This window comes from Nannospalax galili, unplaced genomic scaffold (assembly GCF_000622305.1).
Source record: "Nannospalax galili isolate Female #2095 unplaced genomic scaffold, S.galili_v1.0 scaffold433, whole genome shotgun sequence".
Classification (NCBI taxonomy): Eukaryota; Metazoa; Chordata; class Mammalia; order Rodentia; family Spalacidae; genus Nannospalax; species Nannospalax galili.
The window spans coordinates 964,831-989,427 of record NW_008338715.1 but is presented as its reverse complement, the minus strand read 5'-3'; the positions used below and the strand labels follow the sequence as shown (position 1 = coordinate 989,427).

General features: G+C 34.6%; 1 protein-coding gene across 8 annotated transcripts in view; it reads right to left on the bottom strand.

Annotated features, from left to right (window-relative positions):
* The window catches only part of Epha5 (EPH receptor A5), a 378,563-nt gene that overhangs the window by 25,124 nt on the left and 328,842 nt on the right, over window positions 1-24,597 (bottom strand). For all 8 annotated transcript variants that reach the window (XM_008833254.2, XM_008833253.3, XM_008833256.2 and 5 more), the window contains 3 exons: window positions 24,051-24,236; window positions 10,902-10,963; window positions 5,459-5,668 (listed from right to left, as the gene is read on the bottom strand). In XM_008833254.2, coding sequence (XP_008831476.1) covers window positions 5,459-5,668; window positions 10,902-10,963; window positions 24,051-24,236 — 458 coding nt within the window. The remainder of the gene's footprint in view (window positions 1-5,458; window positions 5,669-10,901; window positions 10,964-24,050; window positions 24,237-24,597) is intronic.

The following is a 24,597-nucleotide window of genomic DNA, read 5'->3' as shown; positions in this document are numbered from 1 at the left end:
TCGCAAACTATGAAAGCCAGAAGAGCGTGGACCAAAGTATTCCCAGTGTTAATGACCACAGATGCCAACTCAGGTTACTATATCCAGCTAAACTGTCTATTATAGTTGAAGGGGAAAGAAAAATCTTCCATGACATAAATAGGCTGAAGGAATTCTTGTCCACAAAGCCAGCCCTTCAAAGAGTTCTAGAAGCAATACAAAAAGCTGAAGAAAGGAATGACTAAACCCAAGGGATTGCAGAAAGAAATCCAATGAAGGTATAACTGTTGAAAAGTACAGCTATATCAAGAACGTAAGCAGAAATAAAAATCATAGGATTCAATACCCATCTTTCATTAATAAATTTAAATATGTAGATTAAACAACACATTCCTGAATAATGAATGTGTCAAAAGAGAAATTAAGAATTAAGAAAAAGACAATACAACATGACAAAACATCTGGGACATGCTGAAAGCCGTCCTTAGAGGGAATTTTGTAGTTCTAAGTGCCTACATCAAAAAACCGGAAAGAACACAAATAAATGACTTAACATGGCAAATCAACACACTTGAAAAGCAGCAGCAAACAAAACCCAAAATCAACAGACAAGAAGAAATAACAAAAATCAGGGCAGAAATTAATGAAATTGAAACAAAGAAAACAATACAAAGAATCAGCAATTCCAAGAGCTGGTTCTTTGAAAAGATAAACAAGATTGACAGACCACTCCCCTAGTTAATCCAAAGAAAGAAAGAGCACCTCCAAATCACGAAAATCGGAGATGAAAGGGGGAATATGACAACAGACACCAGAAAGATACAGAACATTATAAGGGAATAATTTAAAAACATATATGCTACTAAATTTGAAAACCTGAAAGAAATAGATAGATATCTAAAGGCATGGGAACCACCAAAAATAAACCAAGAAGAGATTAACAGCTTAAACAGACCCATAACACAAAAAGAATTGAAAGAGTAATACAAAATCTCCCAACTTAAATCCATCCAGGACCAGATGGATTTACATCAGAATTCTATCAGATGTTTGAAGAAGATCTGCATCCAATACTACTTAATTTATTCAAAAATAGATATGGAGGGAGAAACTTCCAAATTCCTTCTATGAAACCAGCATCACACTAATACCAAAGCCTGGTAAAGATACAACCCCAAAAGAAAACTGTAGACCCATATCCTTAATGAACATAGATGCAAAAATTCTCAACAAGATACTTGCAAACCACATACAGACACACATCAAAAGGATCATCCACCATGATCAAGTCAGCTTTATCCCAGAGATGCAGGGATGGTTCAATATAGATAAGTCAATAAACGTCATAAATCATAAATGGACTCAAACACAAGAACCACATGGTCATCTCAATAGATGCCTTTGACAAAATTCAACATGGATTAATGTTCTAAGTCTGAGAGGGAATTAGACTGGAGGGAACATGCATCAACATAATTAAAGCCATATATAACAAACCCACAGCCAACATCATCCTAAATGGAGAAAAACTGGAAGCATTCCCATTGAAATCAGGAGCCAGACAAGGCTGTCCACTATCCCCACTTCTCTTAAACATAGTACATGAAACACTTGCAAGAGCAATAAGACAAGAGATGAAATTAAAGGAGTATTAATTGGAAAAGAAGAGATCAAATTATCCCTTTTTGCAGATGATATGATATTATATCTAAAGGATATAAAAATTCCACCTGAAAACTCCTAGAAATTATTAATACGTTCAGTAAAGTGGCAGGTTACAAAATTAACCTACAAAAGTCTAGAGCGTTTCTATATACCAACAACAAGCAATCAGAGAAAGAGCACATGGAAACATACCTGTTCACAATAGCTAGAAAATTTTAAATCTTTAAAGAGATTGAGGAAGACATCAGAAGATGGAAGGACCTCTTATGCTCATGGATTGGAATAAGTAATATTGTGAAAACGACCATCCTACCAAAATATATATATATATTGAATGCAATGCCGATCAAAATCCCCATGACATTTTTCACAGAATTGGAAATAAACTATCCCAAGATTCATATGGAAGCACAAAAAACCTCGGATAGCCAAAACAACCCTGGGCACTAAAAGCAATGCTGGGGGGGGGTATACTATACCAGATTTCAAGCTGTATTACAGAGCTCTAGTCATAAAAACAACATGGTACTGGGACAAAAATAGACCCATAGACCAGTGGAACAAAATGGAGGACCCACATATGAGCAAATGCAATTTCAGCCACCTGATATTTGACAATGGGGCCAATAACTTTAACTGGAGGAAAGACAGCATGTTCAGCAAATGGTGCTGGTAAACCTGAATCTCCACTTTTAGAAGAATGAAACTAAACCTCTATCTTTCACCCTGCAAAAAATTAAATTCCAAATGGCTCTAAACCTCAATGTAAATCCTCAAACTCTGAAACTATTAGAAGAAAACATTGGAAAAAATATACAAGATATAGGTGTAGGAAAGGATTTTCTAAACTGGTCATCAATTGCTCAGGAAACAAGGGCAAGAATTAACAAATGGGACCTCATTAAACTAAAATGTTTCTTTACATCAAAGGAGACAACCAAGGAAGCAAACAGAAAACCCACAGAATGGGAGAAAATATTCACCAGTGACATCCTACAGAGGATGTTATAACCAGAATTTATAATGAACTCAAAAAACAGAGAACCAAGACAAAAAGCAACCCAATTAAAAGATGGGCTAAGGAGCTGAACAGAGAGTTCTCAAAAGAGGAAAAGAGTTTTCAAAAAGAAGAGATAAAGATGGCTAAGAAGCATCTTAAATGATGTTCAACATCTTTCATTATTAGGAAAATGTAAATTAAAACCACTTTAAGATTTCATTTTACCCCAGACTGGCTAAGATCAAGAAAACAAATGATACCAAATGTTGGAGAAGATGTGGGGAAAGGGGAACACTCATCCACTGCTGGTGGGGCTGCAAACCGGTTCAACCCCTACGGAAAGCAGTGTGGAAAAATCAAAAAACTACAAATGAACCTATCATTTGACCCAGTTATACCACTCCTTGGCATATACCCAAAGAACTCATCCTATTGTAGAGACACATGTACATCCATGTTTATTGCTTCTCTTTTCACTTAGGAAGCAACCTAAGTGTCCCTCAGTTGATCAGTGAAATGTTGTTCATTCATACATTCGAGATTTAGTCAGCAGTGAAGAAAGATGAAATCATGAAATTTGCAGGTAAATGGATGGAACTAGAAACTGTTATACTAAGTGAAGTAACACAGACTCAGGAAAAAAAATCAACAGAAGTTTTCCCTCATATGTGGATTGTAGAACCAGATTCTGATAAATGAGTATGCAACCAGACATAACTACAGGAACCAGGATAATGGTAAGGAAACAGGGATGTATAGGCAAAGAAATAACCTGAAGGAGAAAGGAGGAAACAGGCCTTATAAGGGAGATATGGATAAAAATTGGGTTAGTTTAAGGGAGGGGGAAGGGAAGGGTATACAAGGAACCTAGGGGATAAAGGGAATGAAGGATCTCAAGAGAGGTAGGACCATAGCAGAAGGGCATAAGTAAGGGAGAAAGGGGGAAATGGGGCATATTAAGTGGGAAAACCATGATGGAGGGGTGAGACAATGTGAGAGATAAACAGTACCTAGCTACTTTTGAAAATCAGAGAGAACTATATTACTCCGACAACCTACGGACAAATTGTACATAGCAGATCAAGAAATATATGTCTACGTAAGGTTTATCTGAGAACTGGTCTTTGACCAAAATTTTCTATATGACACACAGTAATTAAAAATACCAGACTGGTGGAGCTAGCCTTCTTGGGTTTTTAACAGACATACTTTGAGGTCTGTAATAATTTGATCAGAGTGACATAAAGGACACTTTTTGCTCTTTGCCCTTCTAGGTCGATTAGTTCCAGGGGACTATGAGCATCTCTCAAAATGTCCTATAATGGTCGTGGGTCACCTGTCCTCTTGATCAAGGAGGCTGAGGAGACTCCACCAGATGGACTTGAACCAATTTCCAGTCTATAAAGAAGAGGGTCAACTCAGAGGAATCATTTCCTCCATGATTCCAGACAAAGCCAATCATGGTTGAGTAGGACCTTTGACTTATCTTCACATATGTGGAACTGGTAAAAGAAAGGAGCCAGGGGCTCCTCCCAAGTCCATGTGACCCCTGAGGAACAGATCCTCAAACGACCTTAAGAGTAAAAATAAATCGGTTTATCTGTACCAACAGTGTGGCTTTAAACACCCAAAAGGAAAAGTATAACCAAAGATTAAATGGGCCAACATAATTTCATAAGTGTCTATATGTACAGCTAAAGGTGAATATGTCAATGATGTTGTAATGAAATGCTTATTCTAATCATTTGGTTATGAAATAAATAATTTTAAAAAATAGTAGATGTGAAAAGCATTACCATTCCTGATGACTGATGACTTTATATCCATGCTCAGATGCCAGGGAGCTCAGAAAGTAACCGACTGTGACTAGTAATAATTTGATATCTAGAGATTAGAAACGCATGTGTATCAGTGTCAATTGTATTAAAAATGAATTTTTATGTATGAAACTGTATTTTAATAATGAAATGGATATCTTTTTTAAAGTTTAAAACCATTTAATTTTATGTCTTATATGGTTTATATGTGCTCAGATGCCAGGGAGCTCAGAAAGTAACCGACTGTGACTAGTAATAATTTGATATCTAGAGATTAGAAACGCATGTGTATCAGTGTCAATTGTATTAAAAATGAATTTTTATGTATGAAACTGTATTTTAATAATGAAATGGATATCTTTTTTAAAGTTTAAAACCATTTAATTTTATGTCTTATATGGTTTATATGGTGTACAATATTGTATAACTGTATTAATTCAACTATAAACCTAAAAATTTACAGCCCTTTTTGAAAGAGATGCATCTTCGCTCTGGAAATTGTTATTGAATATGTCAATGCTGTTGTGATGAAATGCTTCCTCTAATTATATGGTTATTAAATAAATAATTAAAAAAATATGTACTAGGGTACATGAAACAAGTCAAAATTAATAAGAGTTAAAGATAGTCATCTAAATAAAATAAAAAATATTCTATGAACTTGGCAAAAATTCAGTAAAAACTTTAATAATTCAAAATGAGTCTTATGATTTTAAGCTTTGTATCCATATTGAACTCGGCTTTTCTCTTCTTAGTGCCTTAATGAAAAAAGAGTGAATCTTGGAAGGTAAATATTTTCATTATCTAGATTGATATTTAAGTTGCTGATACTTAGCATAGTAGAACTGGATATTGTATTTTCTCTCTTTTTCTCTCAAGATCACTCTGTCTCCTCTTGACTTTTTGGAGGAATGTCCTTTTTGCTACTTCTTTAAACCCTTTAAAAATTAAATGCCTCTAGTCTAGTGTGTCAGAAATGCATTCTGTTAAATCTTACCCTTGTGGTGTAGGCTGCCTCAGGATCATCTTCCAGTACTCTGGAAAGTCCAAAGTCAGACACTTTGCACACAAGGTTACTGTTGATTAAGATGTTTCTAGCAGCAAGGTCTCTGTGCACGTAGCCCATGTCAGAAAGGTACTTCATTCCTGCAGCAATACCTCTCAGCATGCCAACCAACTGAATCACAGTGAACTGTCCGTCATTTTTCTGCAAACACAGTGCAGAAGCATTAAGCTAACAATAGCAATCATGGGAGGAAAATTAAAATAAACACTCCTTCAATCTTCAAATTAATATTGTCAGCTATCAAAATTCATATGTAATTTCTATTTGAAGGAAAATAAAAAATATTTAAAAGAGCAAAGCTAACTGACAATGTTAATCTGGTCAAATCAGATAAAGACTTTGAAAGTCCTTCAAAAATATTATGCAGTACAGACACGAAAACACACACACACACACACACACACACACACAAACACACAAGATATGAAAGGAAGGGGAATTGAGAAGAAGAATGGTTCCAGCAGAAGAACGAAGTAGAGGAAGACAGGTTATTGGGAGGTAAAAAGGATAAAATTCACCACACACACACACACACACACACACACACACACACACACGTTTGAAACTGTCAAAGAATAAAGTCGAATAAATGTTTTTTTTTTTTTGTTTTTTTTTTTTAACTAATCCTTTTCTGAACAGAGTTTGTGACCAAAAGTGTACTGGAATTTTAAAGCTATGTTAAATATGTTGGGGATTTAAAAACCTGTCAAAAATATGTGTACAAAGCAGAGCACTAGTGTACCTTCTGTATTCAGTCATATGAAATGGGATAATAGCTTCAATAAATACAAATGCAAATAACCCTAAGGTTGAATACTACACTGTTGGCAGTGTCTCTGCCTCATAGCTAATATTCAGAATGTGTTTGATGATGACGTCTTCACAACACAATTTACAGTTATTCCTATTTTTGAGAAATGTTTGTTATGTAATTTAAAATTATTTATAAGTATAATCTAGAAACATATGAGGTATGATATAAAGAAGAAACATGCAAATCTATGCATTCTTATATTTTTTATTTAATGGGTATTTTGAATTTTGGCTTGACCAATAATAATTTTTTCTTGGTCTTTTTGAGAGAAGGTCTCCCTGTAGCTCCAGCTGTCCTGGAACTCACTATATAGTCCAGGCTGGCCTTGAACTCATAGAGATCCACCTGCCTCTGCCTCCCGAGTGCTGGGATTAAAGGCATGTGCCACCACGCCTGGCAATAATAAGTTTTAACGGATAACATGTGAGAGCTTACCATTTCATTTTCTTTAAAACTTTTTATTATTTTTATTTTATGAGTATGCGTGTTTTGCCTGCACGTAGATAGGTGCACCTGTGTCATGCATTGCCCATGGAGGTCAGAAGAGGCTGTTGGATTCCCTGGAACTGGAGTTACAGACAGTTTTTAGCTGCCATGCAGGTGCTGGGAATCAACCCAGGTTTTCTTAAAGAACAACTAGTATTCTTTTTTTTTTTTTTGATTTTTACAAAATGATTATTCTATTAATACACTGCATTCACAGGGTGTTAACGCTTTAAATGTTTATCATTTCTATCAACTGCAACACTCAGTAAACCAGAATAAACATTTTTATCATAGATGTAGCTATGGATCATTAATACTTTTTAAAAGGACCTAAAATTCCCCCAAATTTTAGTACAGCAGTTTTAGTGTATGTATCATCTAGTAGATAATGAAAAAATGTGTAGAATTTAATAGTTTCCAACCAAGTAAATATATTTTACCATGTTACCAACCCATCAAATCAAAAGCACTTGCCAAGCTGAATAAATTACAAAGGAAATAATTATTTTGGGTCACACAGAAATGTACAGTGTTCTCAAAACTCCACAGTTCCCACTGACACAAATCTCTAAAGCTTAACTTAAGAGTTGGAAGGTAAGTTTCACAGTAATGTAATATTTCACTTCCATTTACGTTCATTTTTAGTATATTACTATGATGTTTATGTCACAATGGTGCTTCACAGTGTTCACAATTTACAGTTTCAGTTTGTATATACATAACTCACTAACATAAGGAACAGTTCTTACTACTATAAACTACCCCCAAAGGAGAAAAAAACTACCCCACATAGAAGTATAAAAATGGTATGAAAACATCTATTCTTAACTGCTGATCCACCTCTCCAGGCCTCATTTCATTTTCTTTTTGCCCAAATCCTATGTACTGAAATTACCATTGGTTTTGTACAGTTTAGTTTTTATATACTTATAATGATGGAACTGGATTATAATTAATGTTTTTAAATCAAATTTTTTTCTGATAATAAAAGCAGTGAGTACATATTTATACTTTGTAAAATAATGCAATTAATGAAGAAAAATAATGAACTACTATCCATAATTGCATCATATAATAATTTTTAATAAAAATAGTTCATAATGAATTCTTATCCTTTTTCTTCTTAAAAAACACTTTATTTATAAATTTTCTTTTAGATGTATGAGTATATTGCCTGCATATATGTAAGTGCACATGTGTGGTACAATGCCTGCAGAGGTCAGAAGAGACCGTTGACTGACCTGGAACTGGAGTTACGGACCATTGTTAGGCCCCATGTGGGTGCTGGGAGCTGAACTTGGGTCCTCTGCAAGAGCAGATAGTGCTCTTAAACACTGAGCAATCTCTCCAACTTCATTATCTTTCTTTCTGTAACCACATTCTATTTCTGCTTGCACATTAGCATATGTAATGATTTCTTTCCTAGGTATCCTTTGGTTAATAGTTTTAATCAATCTGTACCTGTAATTTTGTGTCCTGCATTATACTTAACATTTGTGACTATTTAAAGCATTTTGTGTCATTAAAATATCTCATGCTGTTGCCCTTTTGTGCTGTATCACTCCTTTATTCTCACTTATCAAATGACTTAGCTCATCATTCCTACCTAGTGACAACCTTGGCTAACACTATTAGTATTTTGAGATAATTGAAAAGAATGTATCTGGATAGATAAATTGGGATAAAGACAAAATTGCCAGAGGGAGTAAAGGAGTTCTGCAGAGTGAATAGTAGAAGGTAAATGCCTGTGCATTGACTGGAAATATTTCAGTTCTTGGAAGTCTGCTGTTTTGTCAAAGATGTTCAGTGCAATAATCTTAAATGAACTCGTAAAGCTTAATTAATAGCTATTTTAAAATAAAGTGATGCCACTTTAAGAGACTCGGAAACTTGAAAATGCAAATACATAGAACTGGCAAAGGCCAATACATTGGTAGAGGTTGGAGATTGAGAGAGAAAGCATCTATCCATAGAGCACTACTATGATCCCTACACAGGCCCCTTTCAAAGTTGTCATTCATTACTCAGAGCCGAAAACAAGTTACTTTATCTCACTCAATCTATTTATAAATAAAATAAGTTTTCCATGTTTAAAACTGGGATATGTGTATGTAATTTTTTTTGGAACCCATAATACCTGATGACACTAGATATAGTCCTGTGCTGCCAAGTCCTGCTGGGCTTCTAATGGGTCATGGAGCTTCATAGACTCTCATTTGATGTCTTCATAATGATCTGGACCTTTTAGACACTATATTTTTTAACCATGTCTGATAATATATACTATCAAAGAGTTGAGTACATCAGTATCATCCCGTTCAAGGCAGGGAACATCATGGGAGAAGGGAAAGAAAGGATGTCAGAGCTGAAATACAGAGAGGAGTGTTGCAAATTACTATCTTTGGGACAGGACATTGCCAGAGCACTCATAAACTCACAGCAGTTATGGTTACCAGGGCGATCTGTGCAAGACCACACACGATGGGGCCCTTCAGTGTTTCATCATGGATGCGGTAGGGGCTCACTGTGTCTTATCCCTGTAATAGGAGCTATCTGCAGTCAACAGTTTCTGGAAAGGGAATCATTTTCTTTAGTGCTGTAATCATTGGGAAGTTGTACATGCTCAGGAAATAACCAGCTTCCTTTCTCATCCAAGCAGCCCTAGCTGAACTCAGTGTACAGAATGCACATGAGAGTGCATGGACACACACACACACACACACACACACACACAAGCACACACAAACACACACACAGATACAGAGAGACACACACAAAAAGAGTGAGAGAGAAAGAGATGGAGAAAGAGAGAAAAAGAGAAAATAGACATATAACTTGCTGGAAAGAAGAAAGCATTTGGTGGAAGTGGTAAGAGGCTAAGAGAAGGTGAAGAAGGTGAATATAATCAATAAACATCAAATACACAAATATTGTCAAAGAATAAATTAAAATATTTAAAATTTGAGTATTTGTAAACTTTTTCTTTCCTTTTGCTCCCATTAGTTCTATTATTTTTATTGAATATTTGTACATTTCATACAATGCATCTTAATCATATTTAGATCCGCTCTGCTATCTGCACCATGCTATAGCCTGCCCACAGCTTTCATTCATTATGTCACATATGTTAAGGTCTATTGTTTCAACTTTGTGCACTCAGATGTCCTACCACGTGAGTTCATTTATTGGAGCCTGTTCAGCCCATCTAGAGTCATTCCTTTAAAGAAGATCAGCACTCCTTATCCAGCAGTGATCAGTTGTCAGTACTTCCAATCTAAGACTGAGACCTCCTGCCCATTTACCAACTTCCGTACTGGATATTTGTCTAATTGGATTGCATGGGTCTTGTACAAAGCTGTCACCATGGGAGGGAACACATGTGTGGCACTGTAAACATAGCCAAATACATATGGCTGGAGAGGTCATGGATTCTAGAGAAAATCCTGGTTCTGTCACATCATTAGACTAATGTAATTCCTTACTGTATACTAAATATTAATCCTTAAATTTACAGACAAGTGTACCTGTCACCATTCACCAAAGAATCTTTCTGCAACAGGTGAAGTCTATTACAGAGGTCCACAACTGATCACTAAGATAATAAGTTTCTGTGAAATTCTCAATGCTAAGTGACACATATACAATGCAACTTCTACACCTAAGGCTCATGGAACCAATAGTGGAACAGGGAGTAGAGGGAACACTAATGCTTTTTTCAGTTCTCATCAGTAAAACTTCCTTATGTAACAGAGGGTGATGTTTCCATTTCTTTTCTTCCCATATTTTCTTTCCTACTTCTCTCACTTTCCTTTTTATTTCCTTTATGCATTCCTATATTTGTTTTGTTTCAAAGTGGCATATACTTAAATAAAACTACAGGGCATAAGACTAGATATGTATATGTTTTCAGGAAAACATGTTTTTCAAACCCCAGTTAATTATGGAGTAAGATTATGCTGACTCTTTATGTTTCTAACCTGTTTACAACTTTAGCTTTAAAGTTTCTCAATTTCAATCTCAATTTAAGAGAAAATACATGTGACAAGGAATAACTAAATTTATTCCAAATCTTACCTTTAAAAATGTGTCTAAAGAGCCATTCTCCATATACTCTGTCACTATCATCACAGGTTTACCTGAAAGGAAACAGAGTGATATAAACTGTGGTCAGACACTGATATTCAAGGAAACAGAGTGATGTAAACTCCGGTCAGACAGTGATATTCAAGGAAACAGAGTGATGTAAACTGTGGCCAGGCAGTGATAGTCTCTTGTTCTGTACTGTTATCTAGGAGAACTCTGTTGAAAATTTTTTAGCCTCATAATTATTATGAATACATAAACATACACATACATATTCATTTCAGTAGGAAGGAAATTATTTTATTTCTTCATTGAAAAAGTGTGTGTATGTAGCATATGTTGTGTGTGTATATATTTGTATATGTGCTTGCATGTGCATGTGTGCGTGTGCACAAGAGGGAGAGAAAGAGAGAAGAGAGAGAGAGAGAGAGAGAGAGAGAGAGAGAGAGAGAGAGATCATGCATGTGCCTACAGAGATGAGAATTGGATGCCAGGTGCCCTATTCTATCATTACCTTATTCACCTGACAAGTGTCTCTGAAAGTCTATTGTGTTCTGGCCAAGCTAGTTGATCAGGGAGCTTCTGACATCCTCCTGTCCCCACACCCTAACACTAGGGTTTCAATCACTTACAGCCATGACTGATTTTTTATGTGTCTGCTGGGATTTAAACTCAGTTTCTAGAGCTTGGACAGCAAACAGGCAACCACTGAGCCACCTTCATAGCTACAGGAAGTAAATACTCAGCATAATTCAGTGGGTTGACTCAATAAGAAAAAAGTGTGAATCTGTTAGTAACAGAACATACTGGTCAATTTCCAAACTAACTTATGTGGGCAAAGAGTTTAAGGATCAATTCTACTTCAGTAGAGATAAAGATAATATCCAGCAAACCACTTTACACATATTTATCTTTCTGGAAATTATAAAATGTCTTATTTTGTTTAACAGGCCTATTTATGGTCCCTTGACTTCCTTTTAGGAGTATAAAATTCATATGCTCCTCCAGGAGTGAGATACTTGTTTGGTCACAAGTATCTATGTTTCTGTGAGACAGCATACCATTGGAGGATCTTGGTAAATGGTATTATACAAAGCATGTCCCTTATATTCACCTTACCTGGGGATGAGCTGAGTTCTTACTAAAAGGGAATACGTAGATACCCCTGCCATTAGCTTATTATCACACAATATAGAATATTTCTATAAAGTACATCTAAACTAGAGCTATGAGTGCAGACTTACTGACGATAAGCCCTGATGTAACAAGGGAGTCTAATTTTCTGGAGTCAGTCTTTATTTCCAAGAATCTTCCTTATTTGATTCCTTTGCTTTTAATCTACCTGCTCCCTCTGCTTTCTAACAGATATCCATCCTTAAGTAAGTTGTCACAATATAAACAGCTATAAGAGCTGAATTCCAACAGACTTCTGGAAAATATAGGCCTTCCTTTCCTTCTTGGCACATCTCAGCCAATACTCAAGAGCAGAGAACATGATGATCAAAGAAAAACACTACCTACTTTATCACCATGTCATGACCTTCTTTATCACCATGTCATGACCTACTTTATCACACATCCTTTCATAGGTGTGGAGCCTCCCTCTGTGTCTACTTATAACACTTTAAGTATTTTCTCTCTCTTATAGTTTTTTTTTCTTTTTAACTTTCTTGTCTTTTAGATATTCAACTGACAGTTAGGGACTAGTAGTAGTTTGTAGATGTTGTAATTGCTTAATATCTGTGGAGAAATTTCCCAAGAATTGCATGGATACCAAAATCTGTGGATGCTTAAGTCTGTCATATAAAATGGCATAGAATTTATAAATAGCTTTTGAACATCCTGTATACTTTAGTGTATTTCTATAGTAATTATAATGCCTAACCCAGTATAAAGACATGGAAATAGTTTACGGAGTGATGATGAAGGGAAAATACCTATACATGTTCAGTATAGAAGGTTTTTTTGCCTGACTATCTTCAGTCTGCAGCAGGTTGAAGTTTTGTATATGAAACTTGCAACGGGGCTAACTGTACTTATGATTGCTTCTGAATGTTCTAGAAGGCAAAACTGGGAAAGAAGACCCACAAAAGTGTCTCCTTTGGGGGAACTGTGTATTTTAGTAACTACCTCAAAGTCACTTAACTTAGAAGGTAGAATTTATACTTTAAAATGAATTCCCTAATCAGAAAGTTGCTAGCTTTGGATAAGATATATTTGGAGGGATTAGAGGGATGTCTCAGTGGTTAAGAGCAATGACCACTCTTGCAAAGGACCCAGGTTTGCTTCCCAGCACCCACATGGAAGCTAACAACTGTCTGTAACTTCAGTTCCAGAAGATCCAATGCCTTCTTCTGAACACCACAGGCATTGCATGATATGGGTGCATGTGCATGTAGGCAATAAACTCATACACATAAAATAAAAATGAAAAAATAAAATAATAAAAAAGACACTTTGGAAAGAATAGATTATTCATTTTAAGGGGGACAGATGCCTTCTCTGTGTGATTTTTCAACCCTAGCAGTAAAAGTCAGATTACTTATCCATGATAGTTTATGTTGGAATGTCAAAAACAAAAATTTAATTTGAGAAACATGATAGGATTCTAAAATGCCATTCTGATTACTGATGACATGGGAAACACAATTAAAATTGACGTTTGCAAATAAGTACAATTTTTTTTGTTTATAAAAATAATACACTTCAGGATCCATTCAATTGTTTTTCATGAATGAGTCATTTGAATGCTAATTGCATTTAGTTTGGTTTATGTTTTGTCTCAGTTGCTTCTAGCCTGCAAAAATGATATAGCAATAATTAACATGGCTTACTGTAACTCTGGTAAATTCAATAAAAGTGAACAAATCGTTTTTCATTATCCAGCTGGACGTACAGACAATGAGTAGATCTTCCAAAAATTTTGTAAGCATATTATCTAAAATCCATTAAAAATGAGCTCATAAAGCATGTCAAAACATGATATTAATCACAGAGTAGGTTTTCTACACTGCTTCAGAGTATCTCCTGAGGACCCAGGTCAGGCAGTCTAGGAAGGAAAGGAAGATTATTTGTGGACTTCACCTTCATTACGGATGATCATAAAGTATCTCTTATTTATTTAGTTACTGAAACAGATCTTGAAATCTAACAGTAACCACAGGGGAACTATGTTATTATTGTTTCTAAAATTCTATATCCATGACATTACAAGGGGCAGCTTTCAGCAAAAGTGAAGCTCAGAAATTCTATTACTTACAAGAAATACTTATATAACTAGAGCAAATCATATAAAAAGCACCATTGGAGATATGAAAATTTGTTCTACTTCTTTTCAAACTTGGATTTATAAAGTATCAAAATATTTTTCAAGCACTAATTTCATTTTAAACTCTTGCGTATGGTCAATTTTTGTCATAATTCAAATGTGATAATTATGACTATATCATACCAACATTTAACCACTCACTGCCTATCAGTCAGTGTTGTCTTTGTGTATGATAGATACATATTTATATATTGTTTACAGGGAACTTATGATATGAATTCAAATTTCACCTGTGAGAGGTGTACAAAATCATTTAACATAAGAAGTAGAAACCTGAGAATAGAAAGGTAGTTTACTCTCAGGAGGGCCTGGGAAAGAGAGAAGTGAGATTTTCTTCTCAATCAGTGTGTGTTATGTTACACAGCATAAAAGAGTTCAATTAAGATCTCTGGGTGAGCTGACTAGACTCCAGTGGATAAACTTGCACCAAGGGACATCTGAGTGTATATGCATGACTGGATAGCACTTAACATATATGACAGAATGCATAAGGTCTGGTGGGGAGGTATGTCAGGGCACGGATGGAGGAGGGGATCTAGACTTGATTGAGTGCTATTGTATGAAATGCACAAAAACTCAATAAAACATTTTTAAAAGAGTTCTAGACAGTCTCTGTACATCACGCTAGTGATAATGCATTATAATCTTAAACTTTTGTTAAGAGGGTAGATCTTAAAGTATGTCTTTTCTTATAATACAAAATGAATTTTTTTTCTTCATGGTGTGCTATTTTTTTTTCATTTTGTTTTGGTTTTCTCTGATTTGAGAATGAGGTATCAGTCTGTAGCCCAGGCTGTAATGAAATTTACTGTGTAATAAAGCTGATCTCTAACTCATGATGAACTACCTGCCTCAGCTCCCTGATTCCTGGAATTACAGTAAGAGCCACCAGAACTAGATTACTGTGTGTGTGTGTGTGTGTGTGTGTGTTAATGTTAAATATTTTACAAAAATTTAAGCAAGGGAGAATACTGCTTTCATTCTGATGGGATCTTTTTTTATATATTTCAAATGTATATGAAAGTAAACTCTGGGGAATGTGGATGCAGCAATTGCTTCTCAGAGTATGGACCATGACAATGAGAAGAGTCAAATTCTGTAAGCTTATTAGACATGGAAAATATGTGTCCTCAGTGAGGTCGATTGAAACAGATACTGCAATTTAATGATAACCCCAGAGGCACATTCAGTTTTGTGAAACATTAAACAAAGCTGCATCACAAGAGTTGAAGTTCAATGTGGACTTATTTTACTGACATTTATACTATCTTCTTTTCTAAAACCATTAGTTCATCAATAAACACATTACACCACTGAGGGATATCAGGGAGATTTTCTTTTAGAAGCATCATAATTTAAGGAAAAGCAATAGTCACAGACTTTCTCTTAGAAGCACTTTATGAGTTGTAAATAACTAAATATAAGCTCTGTCTATGCCTATAATCTTAGTTTTCTTTTATTATTCTACCCTTTTGGGGTTGTATTCCACGTTGTATTCTAATACTTGTAACTGTTTGAAATTTACTTTATTTTAAATTTAATGAAATTCGAGGACAATATATACTTGCTGATTCAAGTACTAATGAACAGTGCCAGGCAGAAAATAGGATCTTATTGCTGTCATAAAATAGATAATTGTCTCTGAGAGGAAAACAAAAAGAAAATACAGTAACAAAATTATTAACTTTAAAAAAAATTTAGATTTTAGTTCAACATTTTACAAAATATATCAGAAAAAAAGATATATAGTAATTAAAAAAATGAGCAACATTGTTTAATAATAAAATCTCTTAACATACAATCCTTTATTTCTAGCATCAATTTGTGTTTTAGTTATTTTTCATTTCCATAATTAAGATTTCTTCTAGATGACTGAAATTTATATTCTCTAGGGAGAAAATATTTACAAGTCCTCATCATTCTTTTTTTACATATTTCTTCAGATGTTCTAGGCTTCTTAAATGAAAAAAAAAAAAGCCAGAAATAAGATCTGGCTGTGCTGATTAGCCAGTGACTGCAAGGCTTCTGTGTGTCTCCTCTTGCTCAGTGTTGGGATTATTGGTGCACAGCTTTTTACATGAGTAGAAACAATCAAACTCAGGTCTTCAGACTTGCATGATAAGTACCTTATCAACTAGCCTATCTCTAGTCTTGTAGAATGAAATCTTTTAAACAACATAATAAAATATATTATTCTAACTATTTACACATTTTGCACTAATTTACTTATTCAATGACTGTTTAAAAATGGTTTGTTAACTCAATTATTCCATTTTTCAAATGTTGAATATGAATTTTGTGGATTCCAATATTTTAGAAATGTAAAATAGTGCACGCCTTCAGTTCTGGGACATTTTTGCCTAAAGGCATGCACTGATAACCAAACTGAGCACCAGTGGCAAGCCACATTCCCTACCATGTACCTATACTGCCCTTTATTCCACTATTTTGTTATTGAAAAATAAGTCCACTTTGAAATATATATATATATATGTTTTATACTCAGCAGCCCTTAAAACAGACCAGATTTTAACTCTTAAACCTGTACTCTTTCTTCTAGTCCTCACCCAAACTAAAATAGTAGTCTATTTTATCATCTATAAAAAGTAAGGCTAAACACATGTGCTTTCTATAAAGTCTTATTATTTAGACATTTTAACTGTAAATACCTTATGACTCTTTACATATTGTCTACTGTGTCTAGCCCACGATAAACTGTAGGGACTATAAATCTATGCTAGTTCGAAGTGGCTCCTTGGATAGTAAAGCTGATGAGCCAGGTACAGCTATAAGGATGATGCAATGTAGAGTGAGAAAAAGTGCCAAAAATGCTAATTATTTTTATAGGACAGTCTCTGGCTGAGATTTCATTCCTCAAACAAATGTGTGAAATATCTGAAGAGGCTGTACTTTGATCAGGAACATGCAAATAAGCAAAACAAAAATGACTTTCCTTTGTAGATTGATCCTGGAAGCTCCATTCTAACATGGATCTAGAGGTTTTGCTTTTCCTAAATACTCTGCTTTACGGTGTGCCTACCCTTAGTTACAGTTGAAGGAAAAATGAACATAAATGACAGTGATCTCACTGAGAGGGTCACATTGAATTACACTTGAAAGGCAAGCAGAAGTGGGGGCTCATCCTAGGTTTGAGTAAAGTAATTCAAAGGGGCAAAACAATTACATAAATGTAAAAGATCCGTAGGATTACAGAAATGCAGTCAAATTATATGAAGTAAATTACGTGTATATTGTAGTTAATGGTTTGTTGGTAATGAAACGTAGCAGAAAAGGTAGTTGAGTACAGTCTATCTGAGGGCCATAGGGGAGCAAGATTTTGCTGTGAAGTTATGAAGAGAAAGAGCGAAGAGTAGGTGAGAGCCTTATGGAGCAGTGGTTAAAATATAATTAAGGGTCCCAAAAGAAATTATCTTGCAAGAAAGAAATTAACACATTTGAAAATGATAGTGATAAATACCAATAAAATAATTCAGGATACAATAGCAATCAATTGTTGATGAATCTGTCATCTTCCTGGAAGTAAAAAAGAAATTGAGATTCCCTACCTAAATTTCTCCTGGTATGTAGTTTAAATTTGTCAGCATCAGAAAAGATGTAAATTTATTGTACACAATTCTAGATGAGCGACACTATGATTCATTCTTTCGCTCAGAGAAATAGTGCAGTCATTTAGTTAGGCTCAGTCATCTTCCTTTGGTAGGAAAAGAAGCTGCATATGTGTGTGTGCACAATAGTGAATATGTGGGTACATGTACATGTACATGAATGAATGTGTGGGGTACATGTGTATGCACAAATGTGCATATGCAGTTATGTTTTTGCACCGCATGAATATGTGGCTGTATGTGTGTATGCACATTCTTACATATGTAGATAGACTTATGTGTGCGTGAATATGTGCTTGTAGAGACCAGAGGTCAAGATAGGTGAGGTGTTGTGCCTCAGGGGCAATCTATCTTAGTATTTATTTATTATTTATTTATTTATTATTTCTTTTATGTGGATATTCTTGCTGATATCTGGAGATCCTGAATGAGGTTAGCAGGCAAGACTCCAGAAATTAAGACCTACAGATCTACTTGTCTCTACCTGTTTACTTTTGGAATTAAAAACTGGAACTACTACATTCAACTTTTACCTGTGTCCTGGGAGAACACAGCCCTCAACGTGTGCATGTTAAGTACTATATCGAGTCAGCCATCTCATCAGCTTACGGAATTTTTTATTTTAACTATGCAGGTGAGACAGGGAGATAAATCAGTACTTAATGTCCTCATACAAGTAGGACACTTTGGGTTTTACCACAAGTGTGAACTGCTCTATCGAGATGGAGACAGGGGGATCTTGGGGACTCACTGACAATACAGCTTAGCCTAATTGGTGAGTTCCATTCTAGTGTGAGACCGTGTCTCAGAAAGAAAAAGAAAGAAAGAAAGAAAGAAAGAAAGAAATTTTTTTTAAAAAGAAGAAAGAAAGAAAGAAAGAAAGAAAGAAAGAAAGAAAGAAAGAAAGAAAGAAAGAAAGAAAGAAAGAAAGAAAGAAGAAAGGAAGGAAGGAAGGAAGGAAGGAAGGAAGGAAGGAAGGAAGAAGAAAAGGAGCTCATGGTTCCTGGGGAATAATATCTGAGTCCAGAGTCTCTGATGTTCGCATGCATTCACACAAATATGTACATGCACCACCTCAATGAATAAACACACACACACACACACACACACACACACACACACACACACACATACTCCGAAGACCTAAGCAGTATTGCAATGGGAAAATTCTAACTTTTGTTTTCTTTTCATTTTTTTCTGGTATCTCATCAAACAGTAAAAGTTGTTTCTGTGTATATATATCAAAATGTCTTACATTGCAAGGGTCAGTTAATCACAACCAGTGTTTTTTTTTAAGTCATCTGCCATGAAATTCCTCTAGAATATATATTATACATATGTATGTGAGTGTGTGTGTATTAATATGTAGGTGAACATAGTCTTAAAACAAATTGCAGAAGGAATCTCAATAGGGCCCCATGTTTTGTCACATAGTGGTAGATGAAGAAGGCTCTCGGTGACACCCATCCTTAGGGTGTTGCTTCACATTCTCTACCTTAGCTTCAATCAGCAAAATCACAAGATTTAGTTGCATTTATGTCTCATTATCTGTGTGCTGAAGGTTGAGAATAACTGCTGAATAAATTAGCATCAGATCAGAGAGCAGGAAATTAAGGACACAAATAAAATAAGTTACAACATGGTAAATTAAAAACATGTTGAAAACTTCCTAAGTGGAACATCAGGTGCTGCATTTATAAAGGGGTAATATAGTTTGAATTCACATAGACTACAAAGTTTAAATAAAAGACATTTTTCAAGCTTTTACATTTGCTTTCCTTCTATGTGAAGCTTTACATTGGGTAGCAGCATCAAGTAGAATATTTGATTTGGAGACTCTAAATTTAACATTGTCTTCCCAATTGCAATACCATTTTTTTAGACTTGAATTCACAGATTTCTCACAAGGGCATTAGCTTCTAATAAATATATCCAGTAAATACAAAACATAGAGGAATTTTCTTATATTATTATAAGAAGTTATCTCAATTTACTTTCTCAATATACAGTCACATAAGCAAAATCTGTAATATATCTAGGATATATAAATATAAATGAATATACCTCAAAAAAGAACTTGGGTTATTGGTAACTACTTTTTGATACATTTATTTACTTCATTATGTTAAAGTCTATTCTTATTCAACAATATATTTTTCATAATACATATTCACATACATGCACCAAAAGCCATTTTGTTCATCTGTTCAGGTGTCATTTTTGGTAGTTGTTATTTCCTTCTCTTGTATGAAAAGAAGGCTCATGGTATTTAAACAAGGTGGCTATATACTGGCCCACATTTGGCTAAAATAGATTTATTTAAATAATTAGAACATTAACTGCTTTTTGAAGCTAGGAAGCCAAGAAAGAACTGTAAAAGAAAAAAAGTCATCTGGAACCTTGGATAAGAGTTTTGCATTAAATAAGAGATTTCCTTTAATTATAGCAAACATCCTACAGCACTGAAAAGACCATGAGATGACTTCAAGGCAAAGTGACAAGTGATTACATCACAGAATTTGTGAAATTTGAATAGGAGTTTGCTGGAATTGAAATGTCATTTGTTATGAGGATGTACGTTTCAAAGAAAGAAGCAACACAGCCAGGCCAAAACAGATATATTCAGTAGGATTAAAAATCACGTGTTCATGGAGCACAAGAAGTGAGAGAAATTGAAGAGTATCACTATGTACTCATTCCAGACTTACTCTGCATCATAGCTTCTCTATATGTTACCTGTACTAATTTACACCCTCTTCACAATGATGTTATAAGGTAGCTTCAGCCAACCCCAGTGATTAGGAAACTAAAGTACTGACATTTATGTTGTTTCAAAACACATACTAATTTATGGTAGAACCTAAATTCAAAGTATGTCTTTAGATACATAATCCTTACTCTTGACTGGCCTGTCATATGGCTTTTAACTCAGTAGTGTTCATGTGGTTGTGTGGACTATGACATCCTAATTCATTGGAGATTGAAGGTCAGCTACCTGTAGAGAATTACATTTACCAATGGTAAAGGGAAATCATTGTGAGTTTATTTTTGACCAGAAAAAAACTGGCAACAATATGATAGATTTGATGACCTGCAATTAATCAAATATTTGCTATCCTTTCTTGCATAATTATTAAAAATAACATCTGGAGGGACCTTATGTAGACATAGACAAATATACATGGCTGGAAAGGTCATAGATCTAAGAGAAAAACATACTTTTGCTACATTCCTAGACCAATATAATTTCTTACTGTATTGCAAATATGCACACACATATTTACAGACAAGTATGCCTCTCATCCTTCATCAATGAAGCTTCTTGTTGCAACTGATAAAGACTAATATAGACTTCCACAAACGATCAAGCACTGTGAGAAGCTTATCCCCAAGTGATACATCTTCAGTGCAGCCTTTATACATGAGATGAATGCATCTCTCAGCTCTCATCAGAGAGGTTTCCTTATATAGCAGATGGTGATTCACATAGAAACCTACCACTGGCCCATGCACAGAGAACAGGAGGAGTCAGAGTGCTCCTCCCAGAATAGGACATCTACTTCAAACTTCTACCTCTAAGGCTCAGGAATCATTGCAAATTAAGGGGAAGAAATATTGTAAGAGTCAGAGGTGGTGGATGACCACAAGAGTCTTCCAGACAGCTGGTCAGTTATGTATATGGATCACGACAATGGTGACAGAATGGTGACAGCATGCACATCCATAGGAGCTGAAGCCAAAAATCTCCCAGCATAGACATGGGGAAGTAGGTAAGAAATCTCAACTCAACCGAAGGAACTTTTGGCAACTAATGGATGTTGAGAGGGGGTAGAGGCAGTGTCTTACTGGGATGAGACTTTGGTAGGTTTACTGGGCTCCAGTGGATGGACCCACACTGATGGAAATGTGGGAACACAAATCAGACTGTATATCCAGTACTGTATATATAGTGGAGTATATTGAATTGAGTGGAGGTGGGGGGGGAATGCAGATGGTGGAAAGGATCTAAATACTATCATATTATATTGTATGAAAACCAAAAAATTCAGTAAATAATTTAAAAAAGAATAACATTACATTATTTTATATTATATACTCTCCCTGAATAAAACTCTATAACCCTTTTTATAATTTCCTTGTTGTTTTATTTTCATTCTTGTTTGGCATAGATTCTAGGTATATTATCTCAACTGATCTAGACTAGGCTCAAGAGATTCTTCTTCTTCAATCTGTAGGGTAAGAGACACTATATGTGTAGCCCACTGGACTCAGATCATTAAAATGTAATTCTAATTTGTACATTAACTAGTACCACATGCTGTCTCTGAACTACTTTCAATGTGTTTCCCTCAAATATAATCACAGTCAACTTCTGAGTTTATTTTATTATGCAATCATATTCTTATTTTAGAAGCACATGCCCATGATTTTATCAGATGGTATAATTGTTTTTGAATATTTTTATTTTCTTTATTCCATTAAACAATTTTATTTTTTTGTCTCTTGCCTGCCCCTTTCCTGTCCTTGCCTCCAAAATTTGTTTAAGAATTTACATTTTTCAAGTAAGATCCCATAATTTCCTTTTTGTTCCATTAATATCTTTGATGGGATGCCATGAAAGAGTTATGTATATATGTGTACTTAACAGAGGAAGAAACACATTGAAATTTTGAAGAAGTTCACGTACACACATGTTATTCTGTCTTCTTATTACAGCAGTCTGCCTACAAGCAGCCTATTTTTCAGATACAGGAAAAAATGCATCTCCCTAAAATACAAGTAGTTAAGGACTCTAATCATTCCCATGACACTTTGGGTTGTAATCTTTATCTACAGCTTGTTATGGGATTAGTATTATTTATATTTATTTTAGATTTCCTTAATTAATTTTTTTTAAGCTAGAAAGTTACTTTAAACCTAGGCTGACCTGAGACCTATTATCTAGTCAGGGGTTAGTCTTGAACTTGTGAGTTCATTCCTGTCTCAGTCCCCAAAATGCTAAGATTGTAACCATGATTCATGTACATGTCCTGTGATTTTTGCCTTATAATTGTCTTATTATGAATGCATTACAGAGTGGGAATTATTATATAGTATATAAACTATTTTTGCTTTGAGCTTTACACTTTATCATGAAAAACTTTTATTATTTTTCCTTTTGTATTTAAAGGCCAAATACTATAAATATATATCAAATTGATTTCAATAATTTAGTATCTTTAGAACATTATTAATATATATTGCTTGATCATATTTTAAAAATATAATTTAAAACAATCAGTAGACCCTGGAAGTTAACCAAATGCTTGAAAAGCTGCTGTGAGACTGATTACTGTCAGTGTTTGGCTTTTAAAAAGAAGTGTTCATGTTAAATGACTAAAGGAAGAATCAGAATACAACAGAATGGAGAAAATGGGTGAACTGAAAGAAAAAAAATCTCAGTGAAGAGCCTCAAAAATTTCTTACTGGAGAAGTGAAAATTGATTTGAATTGTACTAACAAATACAATTATAAGAGAGTAATACATATTGAAAGGATATAGAAAATGCTATTATTTCTGAATAACAGCCAACTTTCGTGCAACAAAAAACAATAAATTAAACCTAATGAAATTTTGAGGTTGTTGATAAGAATTATTATGATATCTTCATGGAAAAATCAATAAAAGATACACATCTTGTTATATAAAACTGTTTAAAATATGGCAAGTTACCTGTGGTTATGGAATCCTGTTAAATGTAGAACACCAATGCATCAGTCAATAAAACTCTAAAGTTAACGTTTCCTTACTATAAGACATTAAAATGCCAATAGAGGGGTGTGTATGTAGCTCAGTGTTGTGGTATTTGCTCAGACTGTATAAGGGCCTATGCTCTACCCAAGAACCCTAAGCACCTTTTAAGCTAAAGATAATAAATAAATAAATAAATAAATACCAAAAAGCTTAAACAATAGAAAAATATTGTGACATGTTTTCTTTTGTCTGGAAACAACGTTTCTGACACTGAATTAACCATAAAGAGGTTAATAAATTTTTTTTGAAAAACATTCACATTCACTGCAGATCAGCTTACTTTAAAAACTTACTAAAAAGAGGACAAATATAAAATATTTTATGATATTTATTTTTTAATCTAAAAGCAATAATCCGTGGTGTATGTTCTCACATGCACAATAATTACTTACTTTTGGTCACAACTCCTTCTAAATGGATGATGTTGGGATGATCGAACTGCCCCATGATGCTTGCTTCACCTAAGAAATCTCTGCGTTGCTTGTCAGTGTAGCCTACTTTAAGGGTTTTGATAGCCACAGGTAATTCTCTTTTTCCTGGTAGTTTCAAACGTCCACTACACACTTCACCAAATTCACCTTGTGATAAATATAGAAAAATAATGCATAAACAATTTGGATTTTTTTTCTAGTGAAATTCCAGTAAAACTGTAAGCCTTGAAGCATTATCAGACCAAATTATCATCATCATCATCATCATCATCATCATCATCATCATCATCAAGGGTTGCTGAGGAAGGTGACACAGTTTTCTGGAGAGATGAATGAGTGCCCTGATAGGGTTATACAGTTTTAAGTGATCATCCCTAAACCAAAATAATGTGTATGGATATATACACACATGCACACACATATATGTAACAATAATAATTGCAGAAGTGGTCATGAATTTGAGAGGAGTTTAGAGGGCAGAGGAAGAGTTTGAGTAGAAAGGGAAGGT